Consider the following 21,001-nt stretch of genomic DNA (forward strand, 5'->3'; position numbering starts at 1 on the left):
CACGATTACCACTTTGCAATTTGTTGTCGTTCAGGTCGATTGGAGTTTTGGCGGAGATGGGGGAAAACAAGGTCCCCTGGGTGACCGCTGGGATTATGCTGCTTCCGAGTCTCGAATTGAGCAGGTGCTGATAGCGATGGTAGCTCTGCTCGCCTTTCGCCACTGTCTCTTGGTAATACTGTGACAGCTACCGTCTTGTCTTGGTGGTGGACTGGTGGTGTGGCTGGAGATAGTTGGGGGCGCGCGGCCGGCTCAAAAATACGCCGCTTCTGACGAACCCTCCGAGATCGCTTTCTCCTTGTCAGGATGGATGCCAATGCTTCTCGCACCGATCAGATACCTAGCACAGACCAACAGGCACGAGCCCGGGACGTTCCTCTTCATCATTACGTACATGGCGGGTGTGTGGTGAGGCTTGTTGGTCAGATCATCTGATAAGATTGTGCCTGTCACCAGCTGCCACAGTGGAGCCTCCATTATTACTTCTCCTTCGTGTACTACCACTAGTCAAGGACAGGAACCGGAGAGCCGGTTTACCAGGGTTTTTGAACCGAACTAGTGGGGTTGTGCTTTACCGGCTGGCGTTGGCATGAGACGAGGGGTTTTTCGACTCTCACGGAGGGGGAACTTCACGCTGAGATCAATGACGGTCAATGTTGAGACGTGCAGCTTCTTCACGTGCATGTAGTAAGGGGAAAGGGCATGCCCGCAAAGCCAAGAGAATCATCAGTTGCAACTCAACCCCCCCTTATAAGATAGCAATGCAAGTCACGATGCAACCCGCCAACGTTTCGCTTCCATTCACCGCGCAATGGGATCTGCCCGGCCGGGACGGAAGCGTCTACAGGATCCAGGTCGCCTGGCCGATGCACTGGACGAGCCGCGAAGGACACGCTGACGTCCCCGTCCTGTGAGTGACTCGATGAGAGAGAGAGAGAGAGAGAGAGAGAGAGAGAGAGAGAGAGAGAGAGAGATTGGAAGGGCAGAGGACAGACGGCTGATGCACGGGGAGGCCCGCAGTTACACCACCGATGGCAACGCCATGTTCCTGACCGCCGCCGAGGCCTGCTGGCGGCGCGCCTCGGCGCCCAACTTCAGCGGCGGAGGCCTCGTCGTCGCCATCGGCTACCCGCTCGACAACCACTTCCTTTTCAGCGCGCGGCGCAACTACGACCTAACGCCGCCGAGCAGCGGCAGCACCAGCACCAGCCCGGAGGGATACGGCGGCGCGGACCACCTCCTTGACTTCATCGAGGGCACGCTGAAGCCGTTCGTCTCGTCAACCGTGCTGGCGGGGGGCAGCACGGTCGGGCGACAGGCTCTGTACGGGCACTCCTTTGGCGGGCTGTTTTCCCTCTACGCGCTCTTCACGCGGGGGCACGCGTTTGACTGCTTCGTGGCGAGCAGTCCGTCCGTGTACTGGGATGATTTCACGGTGCTGGAGCACGAGGAGCGCTTTCGTCGTCGTCGTGGCTGCGGCGGGGAGGCGGCGGGCGCCACGTCCACGAAACCAGTCTTGATGCTGTTTTACGGGGGGGATGAGGAGGATCCCCCGCGGTGGGAGGGCGAGGGCGACGAGGACTATTCGCGGCGGAGAAAGGGGGCTGAGGAACGGGGCATGGTTGCGAATGCGAAGGCCATGCACGGTCGGTTGAAGGACTGTGGACGGCTGTGCGGCGTCACTATCAAGGGGTATCCCGAGGAGGACCACGGGACGGTGATTGCGTGTTCGCTGAGCAGATCCGTGACGACGTTTTTCGAGGACTGGTCGTGTGCCCCCCGGCCGATGGCATGAAAGTGTACACGTTAGGGTGAGGCCCTAGTATATATATATTCTATCATCAGTCAAGTGCCACTGCAGCCATATGTGTCTATAGAACCGCCTTGCCTCATGCTGGAGGCCAGACCAAAGACTTGACGCTGGCCTAGGCACCGAGTAGTCTCACCGCTCACCGCTCACGCCAGTCGGACGCAATCGTACCACTGGCCCGTCATCAATGCAAGAGTCCTGTACGCGAGCCTGCCACCAAAGTGGGGAGGTTCTCCGGAACTATTCTTCGCGTGAGGGGATCCATCTCTTCCGGCTTCAATGTTCTCACTGCGCCTCGTGCACCTGCTGCACCGGGAGCTCCTGCGCGTGAACACGGGCACTTTCCATGCCCATGGGGGAGTGCTGCATTCCCCCCCGGCTACTCGCGGTGGGAGGGTATCCCGGCGGAGGGAGCTCTTTGTGGAGGTTGGGGGTGGTGTAGCGAGAGGTCTGATGGTCAGGATGGGCGGCAGCGGGGGCCTGGTGGTGGTGCTCCTTATTAACGGGCCGGCGCATCACCAGGAGAGCAATGACTCCCAGCGCGACGAGGAGAGCAGCGCCCAGGACGCCCCCGACGGCTCCTCCCACCACGGCTGTCTTGTCCTTGGGGCACGCCTCGCTCGAAGGCGGACCGCATGTGCTGCTACCTAGGCCACCGCCTAACCCCGGTGTCGTGGTCGCTGTCGGCAATGTAGAGGGCCCCCCCGTCGTCGATGATGTCGCCTTTGTCGGGAACACGATTGTTCCTATGGAGGTGCTCAGGAGGGCCGTCTTGTTGCCGCAGCAGTTCTTGTTGTCGCTTGACGCGCGGCAGCAGAACTGGCTGCTTGGATTCCCGGCCTCGCACTGCAGGACATTGTACGCCGCCCTTTTCTCCGTGCCTAGGTGAGCGCGCGGAGGCCATAAGTGTCAGCATCGTGCAAGTAATATCTCGTGTTGACATGGACCTCTTGGCAGAGGGCAATGGTGGGGAAAAGTCATTGGGTTAGTGAGCAGCTTACGGTCGAAACAAAAGTGCGGACACCTTTCGTCCTCGCCGCTCCGGTCCGTGCAGCCGTCCGAGTAGAGGAAGCCTTCCACGCCAGAGTCCTGGGCGTAGCAGAGCCCGGACGACAGGCAGAGGTCGGGCTTGGGCTTGTTGAGGGCGCAACAGGGGCTGACGTCGGCGTCGGGGTTGCACGGCTGGACGACGTTGTCGGTGATGGTGCCGTCCATCCAGTAGCATTGTTTTGCCGCGTGAATTGGCGCAACTTGGGTGATGATGATGATGAGGATGAGGATGGCGGCGAGGGGTGCGCCCGGGGCGGCGGCGCGTGAGGAGAGCATCGCGAGCGAGGGCTTTCAGAGCTTGAACCGCACCAAGCGCCGTCGCAGGATTCAATATGACGTGAACACGGACTGACTGCCCAGACTGCTCCTGAACGACGACGACGACGAAGAGAGTGGGCAGAGCCTCCTCGAAAAGGGCACATTTCATCTCCCGTCACCTCCTCACGGGCAACAGATCTGCTGGTTCATATTTACGTAAGGTTGTGAGACGCGAGGAGCGGCATTCGATGTAACTGTGCCAGAGGAGGATCGGCGGCTGCTGCTGCTTGCTTCATGTTGTCAGCCTCATGATGCACAGCCGGCGAGTAAGGCAATCACCGGACAGGGAACATGGACTCGGATCCTATGGGACGAGGGGCGAAACATGTGTCGATCCCCTGCAGAGTGGCATTGTGCGCGGTAGCACGGGAGAGAAGTGCGCATTAGTAGGCGGCGGCTCCGTATCTCCAATGTGGTCATGGACGCTGCTGTTGGTAAAGGTCGTGCTGTGCTGGCTGAGAGTGAAGGCGCAGCCGGTTGGCAGGGCGGAATCTGCTCGAAACGCCGCAGTCGCTCAGGGCGATGGCACTGAAGGTGACCATACCATACGGTTTTCATCAGTCGTGCCCGTTTTGCTCGTCCTCAACAAATGCCTGCCGCCGGGACGGAAAGCGGTTCGCGTGCAGCCCCCGCCCCCTTGCGTCCCAGATGCGCAAATGACTCCACGATAATATACTCGTTGCACAGCGAGGGCTTGACGCCAGGGAAAAGGACTAGATACCGTTCAGGTTCAACATCATAATGTAGCTATCGACAATGGGTCTCGCGAGGCCAGGTGAAGGGCATATACAAACACTTGGCGAGCGAAGCGTGCGTGGCTTTCATCAATCAGTGAGGGTGCAAGTGTAAGTGGCTCCGGAAATGGGGCCCAACAGCAGCAACTCCAACGATAGAATTCGGGACATGGACCGGCGCTTGCAGCGGCCCCAGGGCGCCAATGGCTGCCACGTGATGCCAATTGGAAGCCGTTGATGATGATGAGTGAGGGCTTGCTTGTCCCTCGCTGCTGACCACCAAAAGTCCGTGGAACTCCGTGGAAAGAGACTAGTAGAGAGTGCCCCATAATAACTCTGGCTGTGCTGTCAGGCTGTCAGCATGGCAAAACAGCCTTCCTGCATGTGGGATGAGGCGTCACAAGTAGACTTTCCAGGCCAGCAGTGTTTGGAGGTTCTTCAGCACCAGCCATTTTCTGTAGATAGGGTTACATATCCTCAGGCAGGTAGACGTTCAGCATGCACTTACAAAGTACTCTAGAGGCGTCAGTGTTTAGACCAGACATCAGCGATACCTGTGCTGTTGCCAGGCATCATACCATCATGGCCTTTCTGGTTCGCCATGCCCGGTGATGAGCCGCTCCCCGGGTAGGCTATCTACCTGTCCGTCGGGCTGCTCATGTCGTGTTTATCCGTACCCATCCGTCAACAAGTGTGGCCCCGGGTCCAAGGCGACGGCTTCAACCGACCAACGTGAATCTGATGGCGGCGATGCTGTGGCTGGCTTAACGTAGTCCTTCGGCAGTTGCCGAGTCGCCGCTGTGACACATGCCCGTCACAGCACCCGGAAAGCCGGTCTCAGCAGTGAGCTATGTACTAGCTCAACAGCGTCGAGGGTGCATTTTTGGGGCGCACTACTACTACCGCCAGGCATTTGTCATCAGCGCCTCAGCATCCATCTCACTCACAAAGGCAAAGCGCTGGCTGGGCCTTCTAGTAGTCTTCAGCGGTTAATGAATGATGGATCGACAGACCAGTCCAGTGGAGTGGTGGGAAACCCAAAACAGCACAGGGGCCGCAGCCGGCAGCAAGCTTGCATCGTCCACCACCAGCCAACTTCATAACAGGCACAGCGACCGTCTGCACTGCTCAACTCGCATCTGTCGCGTGGAATAATACGTACTACGTACAATCGTTGTTTGGTCCCCATGTCTGCAGGCTCAGACGGCGGCGGCCATGCCTCATCCGCACGGGCAAGTCGCCGAAAGGGTAAGTGAAGAGTTCAGTGCCCTCAACGCGTGTGTATGCGGCCGCGGCTGATCCCTGGCTCGTCGTGGTGAATGCAGCGTGCGACTTGTGCTTCAAGAAAAAGATCAAGTGCGACATGGTCCAGCCCGTCTGCTCCAACTGCATCCTCTACAAGACGGATTGTCGCACAAGCATCATCCGCCGCAAGGGCCCTGGCCTTGGACCCAAGGCCAACAACAAGGCGCCTCATCAACCCCTCGCGGCTCATCAGCCGGACAAGGCACCACCTTCTGAAACGTATGTACAGTTACTATATGCATTCCAACTGCCTGCCGACTGGACTGTGTGTCCCCCCATTGTGACAAGAGCCTCCTTGTTGATGATGCCCACAGCAGGAGCTCTGCGCCAGCCGACTCATCAACAGAGGACCGGCTGTCGCGCATCGAGAAGCAACTTCAGCAGATCATCGAAATCACCAAGCTGTCCCGGACAGACACGCGGCTCACCCCGCTCAACCCCGACGACGATGTCAGCGGCTCCGCAAGCAACACGAGCCCCGAAGACGTGGACAGCAGCACCATCGACAGGACGAATGGAGCCGAGACGACGAGCTCCGTGCAGTGCTACTCCTGTCCCAGCGACGAGTTCCCGCTGCCTCCGCTCGAGGAGGCCATCCCCCTTGTGAACCACTACTTTTCCATCTTCAACCTCGTCGTTCCCCTCTTTGAGCAGAGGGCGTTCATGCAGCTGCTGAGCGACTTTTATCAGGGGGGTCAGTCTCGGACCAAGGCTGCCTGGGCTGCCATCCAGGTCGTCTTGAGCCTCGGCCTGCGGACGGCCACGCCCGAGGCCCTGCAGGACGGCGGCGGGCCGGATCGCTTCCACCGCGCGAACCTTTACCTCAAAAACGCCCAGTCCGTGGTTTCGGATCTGGTCACGCGCGACGAAGATTTGCTGGGCATCCAGGTCCTGTTGGGCATTGTGATTTTGTTCCAGAACAGCAGCGATCCGAAGCCAGCGAGCGTCGTCATTGGGACTGCCATGAGACTGGCGCACCGGCTGCAGCTGCACTCGGAGGTGGCCACGAAACATTTCACAGCCGAGGAGAACCTCCAAAGGTCCAGAATATTTTGGATCGCCTACACGTTTGACAAGGTATGTTCAGCCTGCTGGGGAGTCAATCCAAGCATATCAAGTTATATATGCATATACTGATGGCGCGCGATCCAAGGACATTTCGCTGCGCATCAAGGCTCCGTCAATACAGTCAGACGCAGACATAGATGTGTCGCTCCCGTCCCTTACAGTCTCTGATGGCATTGGCCTCATATGGTCGCAAGACGGCACCTCCCACTTCAATTACCACCGTCTTCGCGTCGACCTCGCCCACATCGAGGGCCAGATCTACGACCTCCTTTGCTCCAACCGCGCCAGCAGAGCCCCTGCCGAGGAACGCAAGCGCAGAATCTGCCGGCTCCAGATCCAACTCAACCGGTGGTACGAGCGCGTGCCGCCCGCGTTCCAGATTGATCACGCGGCCACGAAGCTCGCGCCGACCGAGCTCACCATCGTCACCAAGATGCACCATGCGTACCTCCTCGCGACGGTCATGACGCATGGCCTCTACAGCCACAACGCTGAATGGCTCAAGATGATTAACTCTCGGAATCAGGGCGCCATCGAAGACCTTGCGCAAGCAATGGACAGCTGCGCGACCAAGGCCCAAACGCCGCCGTTCCCTGGCGGCTGGAGTAGGTGTGTTGAATTGAGTCGTGGGTGCATGGAGCTCTTTGAGAAGTCTACCCCGACTGAATGCCTGGTGTGGTAAGTTTAAAAAAAGTTATTACCGCGTCACCGTTGCGTGGTAGTTGTCAATACTTACTTACTGGATGCAGGCAATGCTGCTGCCCGCACTTCTCCGGCCTCATCGTCCTGCTGGCCAACATGCTCATCAAACCGGCCCACGAGTATATCTCGCTCGACCAACACCTCACCACCAAGGCCATTCAGCTATTTGACAGGCTTTTGGAGTTCAACCCATCAGAGTCGATCCAGAAGATACGCGCCATTGTCGGCGGGCTCTACGACCGGGCGTTTGAAGAGGTCGGCCGCGTCAGCGCCGAGAAGGCAGAGGCAGATGCAAAGGCCGGGTTCCCGTCGCCCGGCATTGGCATGTTCTACGATGCTGCCAGCGAGGAGTTCTTTGTAGAGCAGCTCAAGAGTACGCAGCCGGACTTTGCGCCCGGAGGGTTCGATCCGTACGCGTGGGAGCGGCAAGGCGCGGCGTCGATGGATTGGGGCTGGGGATTGGATGCCGTGGACGAGACGCCTCCATGAGAAGATTTTCAACTTTGACTGAGCTGAGCAGCAGCTGGCTGCCAATTCTAAGCTACGTTTGGATCTCAATGGAAGCGGTTGAAGCGACTAGATTGTCATACGTCTGGTCTGGGGCGTTCAGGCTTTCTTCAATTGAGGATCAAGGCGGTTGCTGGCGGGCAACGGGATACGAGCGACATACCATCTCCGATCAGCTTAATGTATATATAGATGTTCGAGGCACGGGCTCGATAGCCGCCTCAATATTATTATGTCACTGCCCGGGCACGGCAGCGACTTCGCTCTCAAAAAAGTCCTCGGGCAATCGGAAGTCCGGATTACGCTGGCGCATCGCTTTGAGAGTCTCGCGGACAACGTCGAAGCCGAAACTGTACTTGTACGTCTCGTCCATAGTTTCTTGTACGCCGTGCATGCATTAGTCAATGCGTATGAAGCTGCGTACCCAACCAAGGCCATAGTCGGTCGGTTCGTGTGTCTCACTCACTCGGAATCTCGTCGGGGTCCATGTACTGGCACAGCTCGCGCTGCACGAACTCGGACTGCTCCAACCCCGCGTTGCTGAGTATTTGTATAGCACTTGCGCGCCTGCGCCGAACACGATCGTATATCTCAAGGCGGCTCTCGATGTCGGCGGGGCTGGACGCGCCATGGAGGACGATGCCGAGGGCCAGCCCGTCTTCTAGACCCTGCGCGCCGCCCTGTCCGTGGTCTAACGAGGCAATGTCAGATATGCTGCAGCTTTATGTTTGTGAACTGTGCACACCGATGATGCGCTCTTACGTGGAAGCATGGGATGTGCAGCGTCCCCAGCGAGAGCCATTCGCCCCTTGTACATGGCCGGCAGCGGATGGCGGTACAGCAGCGGATATTGCTTTACCTCCTTTGCCTTGCTGGAAAGATGTCAGTCAACAAGGCTGATGGGCTTAGTCGCGTCATATATTGGTACAGTATACACGCACCTGATTACTCTGAGGATCCCGGGATGATAATCCGAGAACCTCTCGAGAACTTGCGAGATGTCGACGCTGGCCTGCCAATCTTTTGACGCATCAATGTCAGAAGCCATGCCCGAGGCGGGATGCGTATCAATTCACACACTCTCTACACCACGCAGGTCCTGATCTTCATCGTAAAATACACACACAACGTTGTGGACAGTGTTACTGTAGTAGCTCGTTAGCATGGGGATTGGGCACCGAGCTGAGGGTTTTTGTTCAGGGGCAGTCTGCCGTACTTTCGACACGGGTATGTGACAATCCTCCGATTTGTAGGGACGTGAGGGATTAGGCGTGCCCAGCCGTGGCAATCTTCGTTCAAGAATCGCGTATCTGGGTCTTCTTCGAGGTCGGATAGCGGGATCAAGAAGCGGTAACAGGCATTGGAATAGACGGGCGGGACAGGCAGGTTTTTGTAGCCGAGAACGACATCCGAGGCGACAGAGTGTACGCCATCAGCCGCTATAACAACATCGCCGGTGACCTCTTGCCCTCCGTCAAGGCATATAGAAGGTTTGTCCGAGTTCTGTTTCCTGACCGCCGTCAGTGTTGATTGAGCTTCCAGGTCGCTTCTTGAACCTGACAGGAGCATGGGGTGATGACTGACAAAGCCTACAACTTTGGCCTGCAAATGAATCGTCGCGGGCGTGCCAGGTCCATCTTCTCTTATGGCCATCCACTTGAGGGCGCTGTGCAGGTCTACGCGATGTGCATAGAACAAATCGCAGCCTCCAAAGGCTTGGGGGCCGTCTTCGCGAAACACGATGTCCAGCGGCTGGAGGGTGAAAGGGTCGAGGTAGCTGACGCGTCGGGACGGAGCGAAGCGCCAGCGAGCGGGATCGAGACCCCAGGCGAGGAGAAAGCGGGAGGCGTTCGGCGGGATGTTGATAGCCGCCCCTATCTCGCTGTTGAGGGCGGACCGCTCGTAGACGTGGACGCAGTGGCCCGCACGTCGGAGGGAGATGGCGGCACAAAGGCCAGAAATGCCCGCTCCGACCACGAGGACGTTGAGCATGGCTAAAGCAAAACGCCCTTCAGCCGGGGAGATGTAGTCTCGCGTCGCTTCCTGCGCGGAGTCTCGTCGGGATGCTGAGTACAGTCCCAGCGAGGAAAGGCAGTAGATGGTAGATAATGAAAAGCTTTCAGGTGCTCAATTACTGCCGAAAGGGTCGTCAAATATCAAGCTCTCCATTTTCTCAGGTCTCGGAAGGGGCCTTGTTGGGTGATCCAGAAATGCCGTACGACGAGGTTGCTTGCGCCGTGCAACAGGGCACAACATTTGAAGCGGGTCGGGATCAACCTGAGTTAACGCCGGACGGCATACACATGTCGCGAGACGTACGTCGTATTCAAGCGATGCATACTTGTGTTGCCCTTGGTAGAGTGAGTTCAGCGCTGGTCGGGTAGTTGCATGGCGGCAGGAAGCTCTGAGGCCTATCATTTCAGATCGTATCACAGAGGTACCCGTTGGTCGGGTGTCTCTGCCCAAGCCGATCACCTGCGGCCCGAGTACCTCATGTGGAGTGATGCCACCGCAAAGTCGTCTCTGAGGCATATGAGGCGGTGATGCTATGGCTTGAAGCCCACGTAGCACACGCGAGGGGAAGGGGTCAGGCTCAACGAGGAGGCTTGTCGTCCGTCCTCATCTCAACGCATTGTCTGTTGTGCTATATGGTCGAAGTAGCCACGGCGCAAGTATAGACATTGAAGCTTTGTGAGCTACCTACTGATATTGGCAGTTGGATTTAGCCCTCGTCGAGAACTAAAGCTACATGTACCATGACGGAGTGCTGTCGAGCCGCTCTTCCGGCATGGAGGCGCGCTGCAGCCCACTTTACCGGTGCTGCAGCTTCATGTTTCGGCAACACACTGTCAGTGGCTCCCACCAAGCCGTCATCGCCGCGAATGAGAATGGCAGGTCACCCCTGCCTGTCTCGGAACAGTGGGAGCACTGCCGTGGGCGTTACCCGTTGCTTCACCGTGGTAGGACACCAGACTGGACGACCCCCAAACACCAGTGAGTTGGCAGAAACACGACATGGACCTCGTTCGCGGACTGACGCCTGCTAGCGAATACTCTGAAAGATATGCAGCCGATCACCATGGGATCCTGATTGCCGCCATCCAGACCTTTGGAAAAGCGACGGGCCACGATTTTGAGATCAATGGGGCATGTCGAGGGCCCTTGATCGATTTCCTTATTGGGGTGAGACCACCTACGAAGTACTCACTTACTTACCATTTGATCAGATCGTGTGGTTCCATGCCATACACACCAAGTAATGCAATTAACCGCTAAGCTGCCACCGAACTTGCCGACAATACGACCCTTAGCGAGGTACTGGCGGAGGCAGCCCCCGTTTGTCGGTATACAGTAGGGAACAAAGACATTCCAGTAGCGGTCCAACGCTGGGCCGACTGGCTGCTACGAAGATCCAAGATCCAGCAACCCGTTGCTCGTGTGCAAGCCCAGTCGTAGAATCGTATGGTGACTTCGGACATCTCAGTAATCTTTTCCCGCTAGACTAAATCCTGGAGGTGGTCGCGGGCCGCGACAACTGCGGCATGATTGGCAACACGCGACGTCTTGATTGGAGCCTGACACCCTCCCGGCTGGGGAAACGCCTTGAGATGCACGAATGGGACGACCGTCACGTTTCCTCGATTGGTCCGTAGACCAATGACCCCATTTCATGGCGTTTGACGCGATCTCGGACAGAACGAACGAGTGTTGGGGCCACGACGGCAACGTAGACATCCGCGACGGCGAGACTGCGAGCAGCAAAGGGGCGGGCGCGAGCAGTTCACTCGAGCTATATAGTAACATTGATGGACACATTGATGGAACTGCTGTTTTCGACAGCAAAAGTATTGCCGAAGCTTGCGACGTAGCTAGCCAACATTTTACAGCAACACTCCCAGACACCAGACACCATGTCCGTCGCAGCTGAATTTGAGGCGGCGAACCAGAAGTACGCGGCGTCCTTTGCAAAGGGCGACCTGCCACTTCCCCCCGGCCGGTATTTATTACTCATATTTTTTTTGGTCTCGCAGTTCCCAGTCGCAGAGCAAAAGAATGTCTGTTAACATATCTGATCATTCTCTACAGAAAGGTCGCGGTAGTGGCTTGCATGGATGCAAGGCTGGATCCTGCCAAAGTCCTCGGCCTCGAAGAGGGTGACGCCCACGTCATTCGCAATGCCGGCGGGCGGACAATCGAGGCGCTGCGATCAATCGTCATCTCCCAGCAGCTTTTGGGAACTCGGGAGATTGCCATTGTACACCATGTAAGGCACTATTAGCAGGTGCGTTGCGTCTCTTTGTGGTGCTGATTTTTCGATCCCAGACCGATTGCGGGATGCTCACCTTCTCGGATGAGGACCTGCGGGCCAAGGTGAGGCGTGAGTTGGCCGAGGACGTCGACCACTTCGCCTTCCTCCCTTTCACCGACCTCAAGGCGAGCGTCCAGGACGACATTCAGATACTCAAGAAGAGCCCGCTGGTGCTCGACGTGCCCATCACGGGGTACATTTACGACGTCAAGACCGGCAAGATTGACAAGGTCTAGCAATGAGGCGGTACGAATGAGGCCCAATACGCAACAATTGCTGATGAAGAGTACAAGATGCCCGAACCGCAAGCGTACCTGCGAATTTGCGTGGCCCTGAGCATCACCGTCATGTGGGGGACGGTCTGTTGGCCAGCACGATGCGATAGCCGTCTGGGTCTTCAAACGTCTTGCCGCACCTGTCCCAGTAGGGGTTGAAGGCTGCGACCGGCTGGAAACCGCTGCTTCCCATGCGCGCGACTGCCGCCTCGAACTCGTCTTGCTCTGGTAGATAAAATACCAGCAGGTTGTCCTCGGTTGGCGCCCGACCGGCGTCGTGCCCCCGCTTCGTCGTGAACTCGAGGTGATACCCAGCACCCTTGTGCCCAATCATGATGCCGTCGAAACCCTCGTGCTCGTCGAATTTGAGGAGGACCGTGAAGCCCAGGCCGTCGCAGTAGAACGGCAGCAGGGCGGCGATGTCGTTGGTAGGGCGGGCGACGCGGAGGTGGGCGGTGGCGAGCGCCATGGTGGTGGTGATCTGATGGATGGTGTTTTGTAGACTGAAGGACGGGACGTCCCCAACACTGGACTGCAGGCAAAATGGACTGACGGTTCCGGAAATCAATCTTGTTTATGTTATGCGAGGCTATGACATATGTGTTCGTTCAATCATGGAATATTTCAGAGGACAGAGCCGCAAAGGCGGGGGTGGCCGCCAGCCGGCCTCCAACTCGCGCTCTGGCGGAGCAACGCAAAAGCCGTGGCCCTCGGCCGAGCAAGAGCGAGGGCTGAATGGCTCCTTGCTCTGTCCGTTGCGCGCGAGCGAATGCGAAATAGAGCGGCAAATTGTCCCTGCGAGCAATGGCACGCGCCTCCTCCGGCTCTTCCGATCCCCAATCAATGCTGGCACCACTCACTCACCCGCGACAGCTCGGCTCAAGACACAACAAAAGTGCCTGCACTCGTCGGGTCTGCAATCGCAGCACCGATCTGCTGCCCAAGCCGTTCGCGCTGACCTCGCGTGGTGATACACGCTTGATTGCCAGCAGCGAGAAGCTCGAACCGACTGCCCTCTTTCAGCAACCCGCCATCATGCATGCATCCCTCTAGCCGTCGCTATCATTCTCTCAGATATACCCTGTTTCGGACTATGCTTGTTCATATATGGTTCGGCCAAACGAGCGTAGGACTCTAAAATGCGCAGCTGCGTTTGTGGTCAAATCGGCAGATTTAAATTGTGCGCAAGCGCTCAAAGCCAGACGCAAGACTGGCTGGCGGTCATACAGCGCCTCTTCTTGGGAGACAGTCTCACCCATCCGTAAACCGGAGCTTACGCGAAAGCTCCGACGATTGCCATTCCAATCGCTGGAACCCCATGTGTTAGTAGGCCTTCGTACAGCAAGTGTCGGTCGCACGCGTGAGAGGAGTCGTCACGCCAGGTTTTGGATTGACTTACCTCCGAGCAGCACCCAGCCAAAGGCCTGCGCCTTCTTTTTCTTGTTCATGAGCCGGTTGGCTTCCTCGGACAAGAAATCTTCAGCCAAGAGGTCTACCAGCGCGGCGTAAATTAAAAGGCCAGACGAGCTGTTAAGACGCATTATTAGCTCGCGGATCAAGTCATGCTGCGTGCACGCGCTGAGACGGAGAGATGTGAACTCACATTGCGTTGAAGAGACCGACGATGATGAGGCCGAACGCGCTCTGGGGGTCATACGACCCGCGAGTAATCAAGCCAATGGCTTGTCCAATCGGTGCCGTTGTGCCAAAGGCAACGACTAGGAGCCAGGGCTTGATGCTGCCCTTGGGGTACGGCACTGCAGCGATGCGCGAGCCCAAGCCGAGGCCCTCGAACATTTGGTGGAACAGAATAGCAATGAGGAGAATGACGAAGCCATCGATGGTGATGGAGACGGTCATCCCCACAAATACCGAGTGAAATAGAATGCCGCCCTCGAGAAGTGTGATGTTGGTCGACATCTTGCGGTAAACGGCTGGGTCGACCAGCTGATTCTCCTCGTCCACATGAGGCTCCGGCGCGGGCGCGGGCTCCTCCTTGTCCGACCCATTGCCCCCATTGGCATGGATCAAGTCGACCATGAGGTTTTGTTGACGGACGTACTGCTCGTAGAAGACGATGAACCAAGCAGGCATGGTCGAGAGGCTGTCCCGCTTGCCCTCATCGGAGTATGGGTTGGGCGGCCCGGCTTGGGTGTAGATGCTGCTCGCTCCGCGGTACCCACGTGGTTGGTGTTCTTTCTCGAGAGGATACTCGGTCACCATGCTATCCGGCTTTTGCGCCAGGCCAAATGGGTAAGCAGGCGGTACTGGATTCTGCGCATGTTCGTGCTCGTGAACGATGGTCTCGCCTGTTGGGCCACCGTGCGAGTGCCCACCAGTCTTTGCGTTGAGCCACATCTCAATGACAAATAGAATGAACAGAGATCCCATCATGATGACTCCTGGGAGGGCTGGGTAGTCATCCGTGAAGAGGTCCGGCAGACATGGGTCGTTGAGGCTCGAAAAGGCGGTTGGCAAAAGCTGCATGGGAACATGAAGTTGTTAGGTCCCAACTCGACGCGTGAGCCCACGTGGAACTGATTGAGTCTTACGTGAACAAATGCAGTTGCAATCAGGACGCCTGTGCCGAAATGCTTGCAAGCAAAGAAAACCTTGGGGGGGATCTTGAGCCACTTGATCTTCTTCGCCACGACGGGGAAGCCACATCCTGCATATATGTGTCAGTGGTCATCCTGCCCGGACAGATAGGAGAAGCCCTACCAATGCAAGAGGCAGCCAACACCATAACTATCGGGTACAACATGTCAGTCTTTTGCGGTGCGAGGGCGTCGAATACTGTGACATACACAAGCCAGCGGTATGCAATGCCAGGTCATATTCCTCCTTGGACGCTCCCCCTCCCCCGCACTGAGGCTTTGGAGGCTTGGCTTCGTTCATGATGAGGGCTCTAAGAACAAGGAACCTTGAACCAATGCAACGGAAAAAGATGCCTTAGTAACGACAGTTCAGCAAGAGACTGACTGAAACCATGTGCCGCAATGGAGACTGTCAGGACCTCGAGCCAGCTCGAAGCCCACGTGTAGTTGAGAGAAGCTCGACCGGCGAGCGCGAGCAATATGTGGCCCAGTCTCAACGATCTGAGTAAACCCGTCAAGGAACTGGAACAAACAACGCGAGGGTCTGAATGAATCAGTTTCCGAGGCGGGTGCGGCTGTGCCAGTCGTTTTGTACACCCGATGTGACTATAAGTCGCCGTTATTGCCCACCGCTCAAGTTGGATCTACTACTGCTCAAACGCAACAGCCAAGCGAGTCCATGCCATGCAGCCAAACAAAACCAACCATACCCAGGCTCGCCTCCTGCCTTTTCTGCATCACTTGGTGAGTTGACTGTCACAGACCAATGCAGCAGGCGTCATCTCTCAGACGATCAAAAGGTCGGCCACTTGCCGAGACGCACTTGCAGATAGGCTAGGCTAGGCTAGGCGTTTTCGTTGAAGGACCAACCAGCTGTTCCCTTACTGGCTTTGTGAGGGCTCGCTCTCCCGATGTTGCATTGCCTCACACGTTTTTTTTTGCTGGAGGGCGCTCAGTCGAGGGTCTGGGCGTGATCGCTACCCAAGCCGTGTCAGAGTTGCGGCCGGGCCCCCAGTCAGTGCTGGTGCGTCCGAGCGGGCCTCCCTCCCGGAGCCGATGCGCTGAAACGTCGTTATCCCCCCCAGAGCCCGCGTGTGCTCTTTTGCGGGTAAGAAACAGGGAAGTCCTGGGAAATCTCTGACGTACCAAGTCGCGTACGGCGGCTGTCAGGACCCGGTACCGACTTTCTCAGGGTCTCTCGGGGTCTGGCGCTGTTGTCTGATGTCGCCCTTCCGGTGAACTCTCTAGGCGAGCCCTGAAACTCGCGGCTGGGACCAGCGACTACGTATCCCTATCTGATGGCGACTTGGACTGTAACTGGAAAGCAAAAGTCTCATTTAAGCGCTTCTGCGGATAGCAAGTGCCTACGATTAGTCGCTTCCAAGTCAGCCGTAGGGAAATGTTATGACGATGGTTGGGTGGTTCAATCGTCACGAACCACAGATCGAGGAGACATAAGCTTCTCCATGCCAGTCGGCAGTAATTGACTGCACGATTAATTAACTCTTAGATTAATTAACTCCACGATTAATTAGCTCCAGGATTAATTAACTCCACGATCGACGTATACGTCGTATGTGGCGTCTCCCGAGCTGCTACTACTACGGTCAAGGCGTTGCCTTGCATGGCCCAGCTGAATCCTGCAACCACACATGCATCCGAGGCGAGGCCCGGATATGTTGATCCCGTTCTGTTATCAATGCAACGGATTTAACTATGAAACGGGCCACTTGTGAGATCGCTTCAAGCTATCGGATAAGGGCCTTGAGCTGGAAACGCAAGCCTTGTAGATCTGGGCCATGATGGCCGGGAAGACGATACCCGGAGTCTTCGCGTTCAAACATTGGGCTTGCAATGCTGCATCAGATCTCCAGATTGACTTATTTAAAGCACAGTAACGCAACCCAGCTTCAGATTGTGTTTTTCGAGATCCTTGGGGTGTGCTCTGCTGCAACGAGACGAAGGCTTTGTCCCCGCCATGAACTCGAAGCACTACGCCTGGGTCGCGGAGTTATGCCCTAGCAGGACGGACCAACTTCTCCGTATGCAACACGACAAGTGCGCATATTGGCACGCTCCAGAGCCATCTTCACTCCTCTGGATGAGAGATGATGTCTCTATCTGCCTGCTCAGAGAGATTTTGGCATGGTGGCCTGTTGATGATCCATGCAGAACACGTCTTCCCATGTCGCGCTCGGGGAGGAGACTTCTCAGAACTAATCAGCTCTTGAAAAGATTTCGTTGATGATCATGAGGAGGTAGCATTGACTCGATGCATGTTAAAAGCATGGGCTGATCATGTCGGAACGGCCCATTGAGCGCTGCGGCGGCATATACCGGCCGCAGCGCGAGCAGAATCACAAGCAATTTGTCAGCTCATCATGCCCAGCTTGTTGACAGGACAGGACAGGGTTCCCCAGATGCATTTCCGGGGGCTGTTTGTACCGTGCTTGGCAACAAGGAAAGTTGGGGCTCGGGTCAGACACGAGACGTGTCAGGCACACACGGAAAGACGGACGACCGCAGCCGCCATGGTATGGTAAATATAGTACATCCATCGCCTTGTCTTTTTGACAAATTTTCCCTCGATGTGGGAGGGCCGCTTGTTGGCTCGTAACGCTTCTTCCGCAACCGAGGGCTTCACTCAATGGCAGCCCTTGCCATATCTCCTCAGCCTCATGTAGTTGTACGGCAGTGGTGCGAGAAAGCCCGCGACCATGGCGACGATCCCGGCGATCCAAAACGCTGGTGAGTCGAGCGACACCTGGCCGCCGGTCAGGTAGTACTCGACGGCGTTCTCTGCCGCCTCCATGGTGATCATGGAGAGGAGACTCATTCCCGCGGCGGTCCTCGCCGCCAGCGTCCACGAGAGGCGATCGCGACCGAGCCGTAAAAGCACCGTCTCCAGCATCATCGATGTCGACAGGCCGGAAGCCACTGCGCCCAAAGAAAAAAATTGGCTGTCAGCGTGGACCGGGCGGCATCGGCTGCTTTGTTTGCGCGCGCGAAAATGAGGGGACGGAACGGGGACGGGACGAACTCGAAATCGCCATCACCCACTCCATGCCGAGCTCGGGGTAGCAGGACTGAAGAAACCACATGGCGGAAAAGTCGCCGCTCGTGCAGCCGACGAGGCACCTAAACGTGTTGACCGTGGCACGGCGCCATGTAGCGCTGGATGCCCAAAAGGCCGCAGACGCCATCGACGCTGTACTGCCGTGCTGATGAGTGCCGCCGCCGACGCCAGGCCGTGAGGAGGTATTATGGCAAGTCGTCGGCCCGCGTGTCTTCTGGGAGCAGGAGGAGGCCAGTCGCCTGCCGTGGACGAGGACGAGGAGGAGGCTGTGACGCGCGATCCGACCGGACGGCGGCAGACGCGCTCTGCTCAACAAGGGCTGCTGGAGTGCACCGAACTGCCGCCGGGCGCATGGACGAAACGCGAAAGACGATGCCATGGCTGTTGTCGTCTGAGTGGCCATTGCGCCATAGGGACGTCGAAGGGTTTTACAAAATTACATTGGCTTTGTTGACGGGAGTGAGTGGTTGTTCTCATTTCATGAGCCAAATTTGCGTCCGACTAATGAACCGCACAAAAGCCTCAAGCTGGACTCGTGCTGTTCGTCGTACTGTGTAGGCAGGCAGGCTATCTCCACTGGCAAGCTCTCCGGATGCCTGGCCACACACCGTTCGCGTCCTCTGTTCGAAATGAGGCTCAAGTAAGCATAAGTGGAAGGTCAATGTCGGCAATGTGATCCGAGATGGCTGGTAACCCTTCTCCCGGAATTCTACGGCTACTTGGTTGCACTTCCCAGCGCGGACTGTTGAGATGGATCGATCGGTAGATTGTTGGAGGCCCTGCCTACTAAACTTGCCCCCCAAAACGTCGGCAGTGGCGTTTGGGGGTCTCTGGCGCCCCTGGAAAGCCTTATCGCCCTCACATCCTGCAAGTCCATCCGCCCCACGCCCTGAAACATTGCTGCACCAACAATACCCCTTGGGGGTCCTGTCTGGGGCACGCAGAGCCGAGCGCTGGCTTTTCGGAAAGATCTCAAATTTGCTCACAGGATAAACTCTCGGCAATCTTCCATGACGAGTCCGTCCGGGGGCCCTCGAGCCAGCCAGATCCGCTATTTATTCATTAACTAATTACATCCCACACCAAAGTCCTGGCAGACCTCTCTTCCTTGGGCTTTAATACCCTCCACCACCCAGAGACGAGCATTGGAAAAGACAAAGACCTTTCCGGGGGCAAAGGCGAGGTTGTTGCTCATCTCGCCGACAAAAATCTTGCCCAAGAGCTTGCCCTGCTTATCCCAGATATGAACCCCGTCTCCGCACGACGCCCAGACATTGCCCTCCGTGTCGCAGTGCACGCCATCGGGGAAGCCCTTGTCAGCCCAGGCAAAGGTCCTGCGGTTGGCGAGGCGCTTCCCGTCGCCGACGACGTCAAACGCGTAGATGGAAGAAGGTCCCGTGGCGACTGTCTTGAACTGCTGGCTGCCCGTGTCCGAGACATACAGCGTCTTGAGGTCGGGCGAGAACTCGAGCCCGTTGGGTTGCACGAAGCCGTCGGCGACGACCTGGATGACGCCCGTGTCTGGCTCGAAGCGGTAGACCTGTTTCGGCTGGGAGGGCTCCGGGCGGAAATGCTGGAAGTAGCCGTAATCGGCGTCGGTGAACCATAAGTCGCCGGTGACGGGGTGCTGGCGGACGTCGTTGATGGAAGAGAAGTTGCGGCCCAGGAAGTTTGTCAACACGGGCGTAGACTTGTTCGTGTTTGGGTCCACGGCGAGCAGCTGCGAGGGGCGCTCAAAGTCTCCCTCGTCGCAGTAAAGCTGCATTGGTGGCGTTTGGTTCCGCTTGGCTCCCGGTGGATAGTAGTTTGTTCCTCCGTTTGCCTCGGCCAGGAGCGGGAACTGCGTGCTGCGGACGGGATAATCGTCGGAGTCGAGCGACACAACAGTGATGTTGATGTTATCCTCGAGGCTCTGGAAATTTGACGTGATGTAGAGCGAGTTGTCCCGCTTGTTGTACAAGCCCGCCTCGTGAAAGGCGGCCCAGGGGAGGTCCCAGACCTTTCGTGCCTTGGCATCTCGCCCCATCACACGGTAGAAGTCATCGTGATAGGCGAGCAGCGAGATGGCTGGCTCGACGATGTTGGTTGCGGGGAGTTTGGCAAAGTAGCTCGCGTCGGTGGCCAGGGCCGCCACGTTGACGTTGACAAAGTGCGACAAGTTGGACATGTTGGCTACAACGCTGGGCAAGGATCCGTCAAACGGTGCAGTTGACGCGAGAAGGCTCATCCGTCGCCGAGACCCGCGAGGTGAGTCCTCGGGCTACTTTTATCTATCGACTCTTGCTTGTTTGGTGCGTTCAATTGCCGATGAGCACCACCGCGATCTCGCCCGCCATGCAACATGGCCCGGGATTCTCCCCGCTTCTGGTGGTATAACTACTCCACCCGCAGCGGTGCCTGGCCTGTTCTTCTCTCTTCCCGTAGTACATGATAACTAGCGCCGGGCGTTGGTGGTGGAGCGGTCCGCGGCTCCTTCCCCAGTGGCGCTCTTGGTGAGTGGATCAGCAGGCTCACAGCCCGCAGGAAGGCCTCCACGTTACCAGGCGGTACTGCGCAGAGCTGCCTGCCGTCTTGTTGCTCCAACTTACCCGGTGGCCCCTTTTGAGTTGAAAGACCAGCAAAAGCTTTGCCATTGCGAGGGTACTATATGGGGAAATCTTCCACGGTGTTTGTAAAGGTGTTACACGCCCTAGTCGCTTGGAAAATTCACAGTGATAGTCGCCCATAACGACAACGTGGCACCGATAGTGGCTTAACTGTACGACGTTGCAAAACGTCAACTTGACGAGACCACGAACAAACGTTGCGCGGGAACGATTGCTTGCCAATTTTCGTCAACGCTGTGGCTAGTGTCCAGGATCCAGGATATAAGCAAACCAACTTTATCGAGCGAATCACCATCAAGCAAAGCCAGAGTCTGCCTCCTAATTACAGTGGCAAAAGCGATGCTGGATAGATCATGCGTTAGTATTAGCAAATGCTGCCGGACGGAGCCATATGCTGCGCTGCGGCTATGTACTTCGTAATAGTGGCCTGCTGTGAAGCACGTAGGCTTCGCAGTATCCACTTTGGATGCGACCTACGTGTAGGCAGCGGTATGTGTGTCCCACCGCTGCGGCAGCCCATCGGTGAGCAGGAAGGAGAGGCGAGGGCGCACTGGCGGCCGGCCAGCGTCGGTGTTCCAGGTGCCTTGTGTCGGTCTTGTCTGCATGGCTCCCCACTGCCTGCTTGCTTGCTTGCTTGCTCGATG

The 21,001-nt window shown here is 57.1% G+C and overlaps 9 protein-coding genes across 10 annotated transcripts; 3 read left to right on the forward strand and 6 right to left on the reverse strand.

Moving 5' to 3' along the window:
- Positions 1-773: 773 nt before the first annotated feature.
- JDV02_007290 (uncharacterized protein) lies at positions 774-1,795 on the forward strand (the record flags this gene model as incomplete). Its single annotated transcript, XM_047988771.1, has 2 exons — positions 774-910; positions 1,021-1,795. 2 exons carry the CDS (start codon positions 774-776, stop codon positions 1,793-1,795), a joined length of 912 nt encoding a protein of 303 aa, XP_047844769.1.
- A 300-nt stretch (positions 1,796-2,095) lies between these two features.
- Positions 2,096-3,136, reverse strand: JDV02_007291 (uncharacterized protein; the record flags this gene model as incomplete). Its single annotated transcript, XM_047988772.1, has 2 exons — positions 2,096-2,691; positions 2,812-3,136. The coding sequence occupies 2 exons, from the start codon at positions 3,134-3,136 to the stop codon at positions 2,096-2,098; spliced, it is 921 nt and encodes a 306-aa protein (XP_047844770.1).
- A 1,963-nt stretch (positions 3,137-5,099) lies between these two features.
- Positions 5,100-7,842, forward strand: JDV02_007292 (uncharacterized protein; the record flags this gene model as incomplete). 2 transcript variants are annotated; one of them, XM_047988773.1, is made up of 5 exons in its annotated part: positions 5,100-5,160; positions 5,238-5,436; positions 5,532-6,294; positions 6,371-6,963; positions 7,035-7,692. In XM_047988773.1, the coding sequence occupies 5 exons, from the start codon at positions 5,100-5,102 to the stop codon at positions 7,474-7,476; spliced, it is 2,058 nt and encodes a 685-aa protein (XP_047844771.1). In that variant the 3' UTR covers positions 7,477-7,692. The 2 variants fall into 2 exon arrangements, with proteins under 2 accessions (XP_047844771.1, XP_047844772.1); XM_047988774.1 differs by lacking the exons at positions 5,100-5,160; positions 5,238-5,436 and having other exon boundaries at positions 5,461-6,294; positions 7,035-7,842.
- JDV02_007293 (Salicylate 1-monooxygenase) lies at positions 7,730-9,486 on the reverse strand (the record flags this gene model as incomplete). Its single annotated transcript, XM_047988775.1, has 5 exons — positions 7,730-7,872; positions 7,961-8,185; positions 8,257-8,366; positions 8,436-8,514; positions 8,673-9,486. The coding sequence occupies 5 exons, from the start codon at positions 9,484-9,486 to the stop codon at positions 7,730-7,732; spliced, it is 1,371 nt and encodes a 456-aa protein (XP_047844773.1).
- Positions 9,487-11,255: 1,769 nt separating this feature from the next.
- Positions 11,256-12,431, forward strand: JDV02_007294 (Carbonic anhydrase). The gene is made up of 3 exons (XM_047988776.1): positions 11,256-11,491; positions 11,581-11,758; positions 11,818-12,431. The coding sequence occupies exons 1-3, from the start codon at positions 11,406-11,408 to the stop codon at positions 12,037-12,039; spliced, it is 486 nt and encodes a 161-aa protein (XP_047844774.1). The 5' UTR covers positions 11,256-11,405; the 3' UTR covers positions 12,040-12,431.
- Positions 12,036-12,681, reverse strand: JDV02_007295 (uncharacterized protein). Its single transcript, XM_047988777.1, has one exon. The coding sequence runs from the start codon at positions 12,545-12,547 to the stop codon at positions 12,149-12,151; it is 399 nt and encodes a 132-aa protein (XP_047844775.1). The 5' UTR covers positions 12,548-12,681; the 3' UTR covers positions 12,036-12,148.
- Positions 12,682-12,809: 128 nt separating this feature from the next.
- JDV02_007296 (uncharacterized protein) lies at positions 12,810-15,296 on the reverse strand. Its single transcript, XM_047988778.1, has 6 exons — positions 14,886-15,296; positions 14,800-14,826; positions 14,631-14,746; positions 13,682-14,559; positions 13,478-13,605; positions 12,810-13,386 (listed from the first exon to the last, which is right to left on the reverse strand). Exons 1-6 carry the CDS (start codon positions 14,974-14,976, stop codon positions 13,352-13,354), a joined length of 1,275 nt encoding a protein of 424 aa, XP_047844776.1. The 5' UTR covers positions 14,977-15,296; the 3' UTR covers positions 12,810-13,351.
- Positions 15,297-16,933: 1,637 nt separating this feature from the next.
- Positions 16,934-18,440, reverse strand: JDV02_007297 (uncharacterized protein). Its single transcript, XM_047988779.1, has 2 exons — positions 17,716-18,440; positions 16,934-17,612 (listed from the first exon to the last, which is right to left on the reverse strand). The coding sequence occupies exons 1-2, from the start codon at positions 18,152-18,154 to the stop codon at positions 17,320-17,322; spliced, it is 732 nt and encodes a 243-aa protein (XP_047844777.1). The 5' UTR covers positions 18,155-18,440; the 3' UTR covers positions 16,934-17,319.
- A 377-nt stretch (positions 18,441-18,817) lies between these two features.
- Positions 18,818-19,918, reverse strand: JDV02_007298 (Gluconolactonase; the record flags this gene model as incomplete). Its single annotated transcript, XM_047988780.1, has 1 exon — positions 18,818-19,918. The coding sequence occupies one exon, from the start codon at positions 19,916-19,918 to the stop codon at positions 18,818-18,820; it is 1,101 nt and encodes a 366-aa protein (XP_047844778.1).
- Between the last annotated feature and the right edge of the window lie 1,083 nt (positions 19,919-21,001).

The sequence above is a fragment of the Purpureocillium takamizusanense genome, chromosome 6 (genome assembly GCF_022605165.1).
Source record: "Purpureocillium takamizusanense chromosome 6, complete sequence".
NCBI classification, from domain to species: Eukaryota; Fungi; Ascomycota; class Sordariomycetes; order Hypocreales; family Ophiocordycipitaceae; genus Purpureocillium; species Purpureocillium takamizusanense.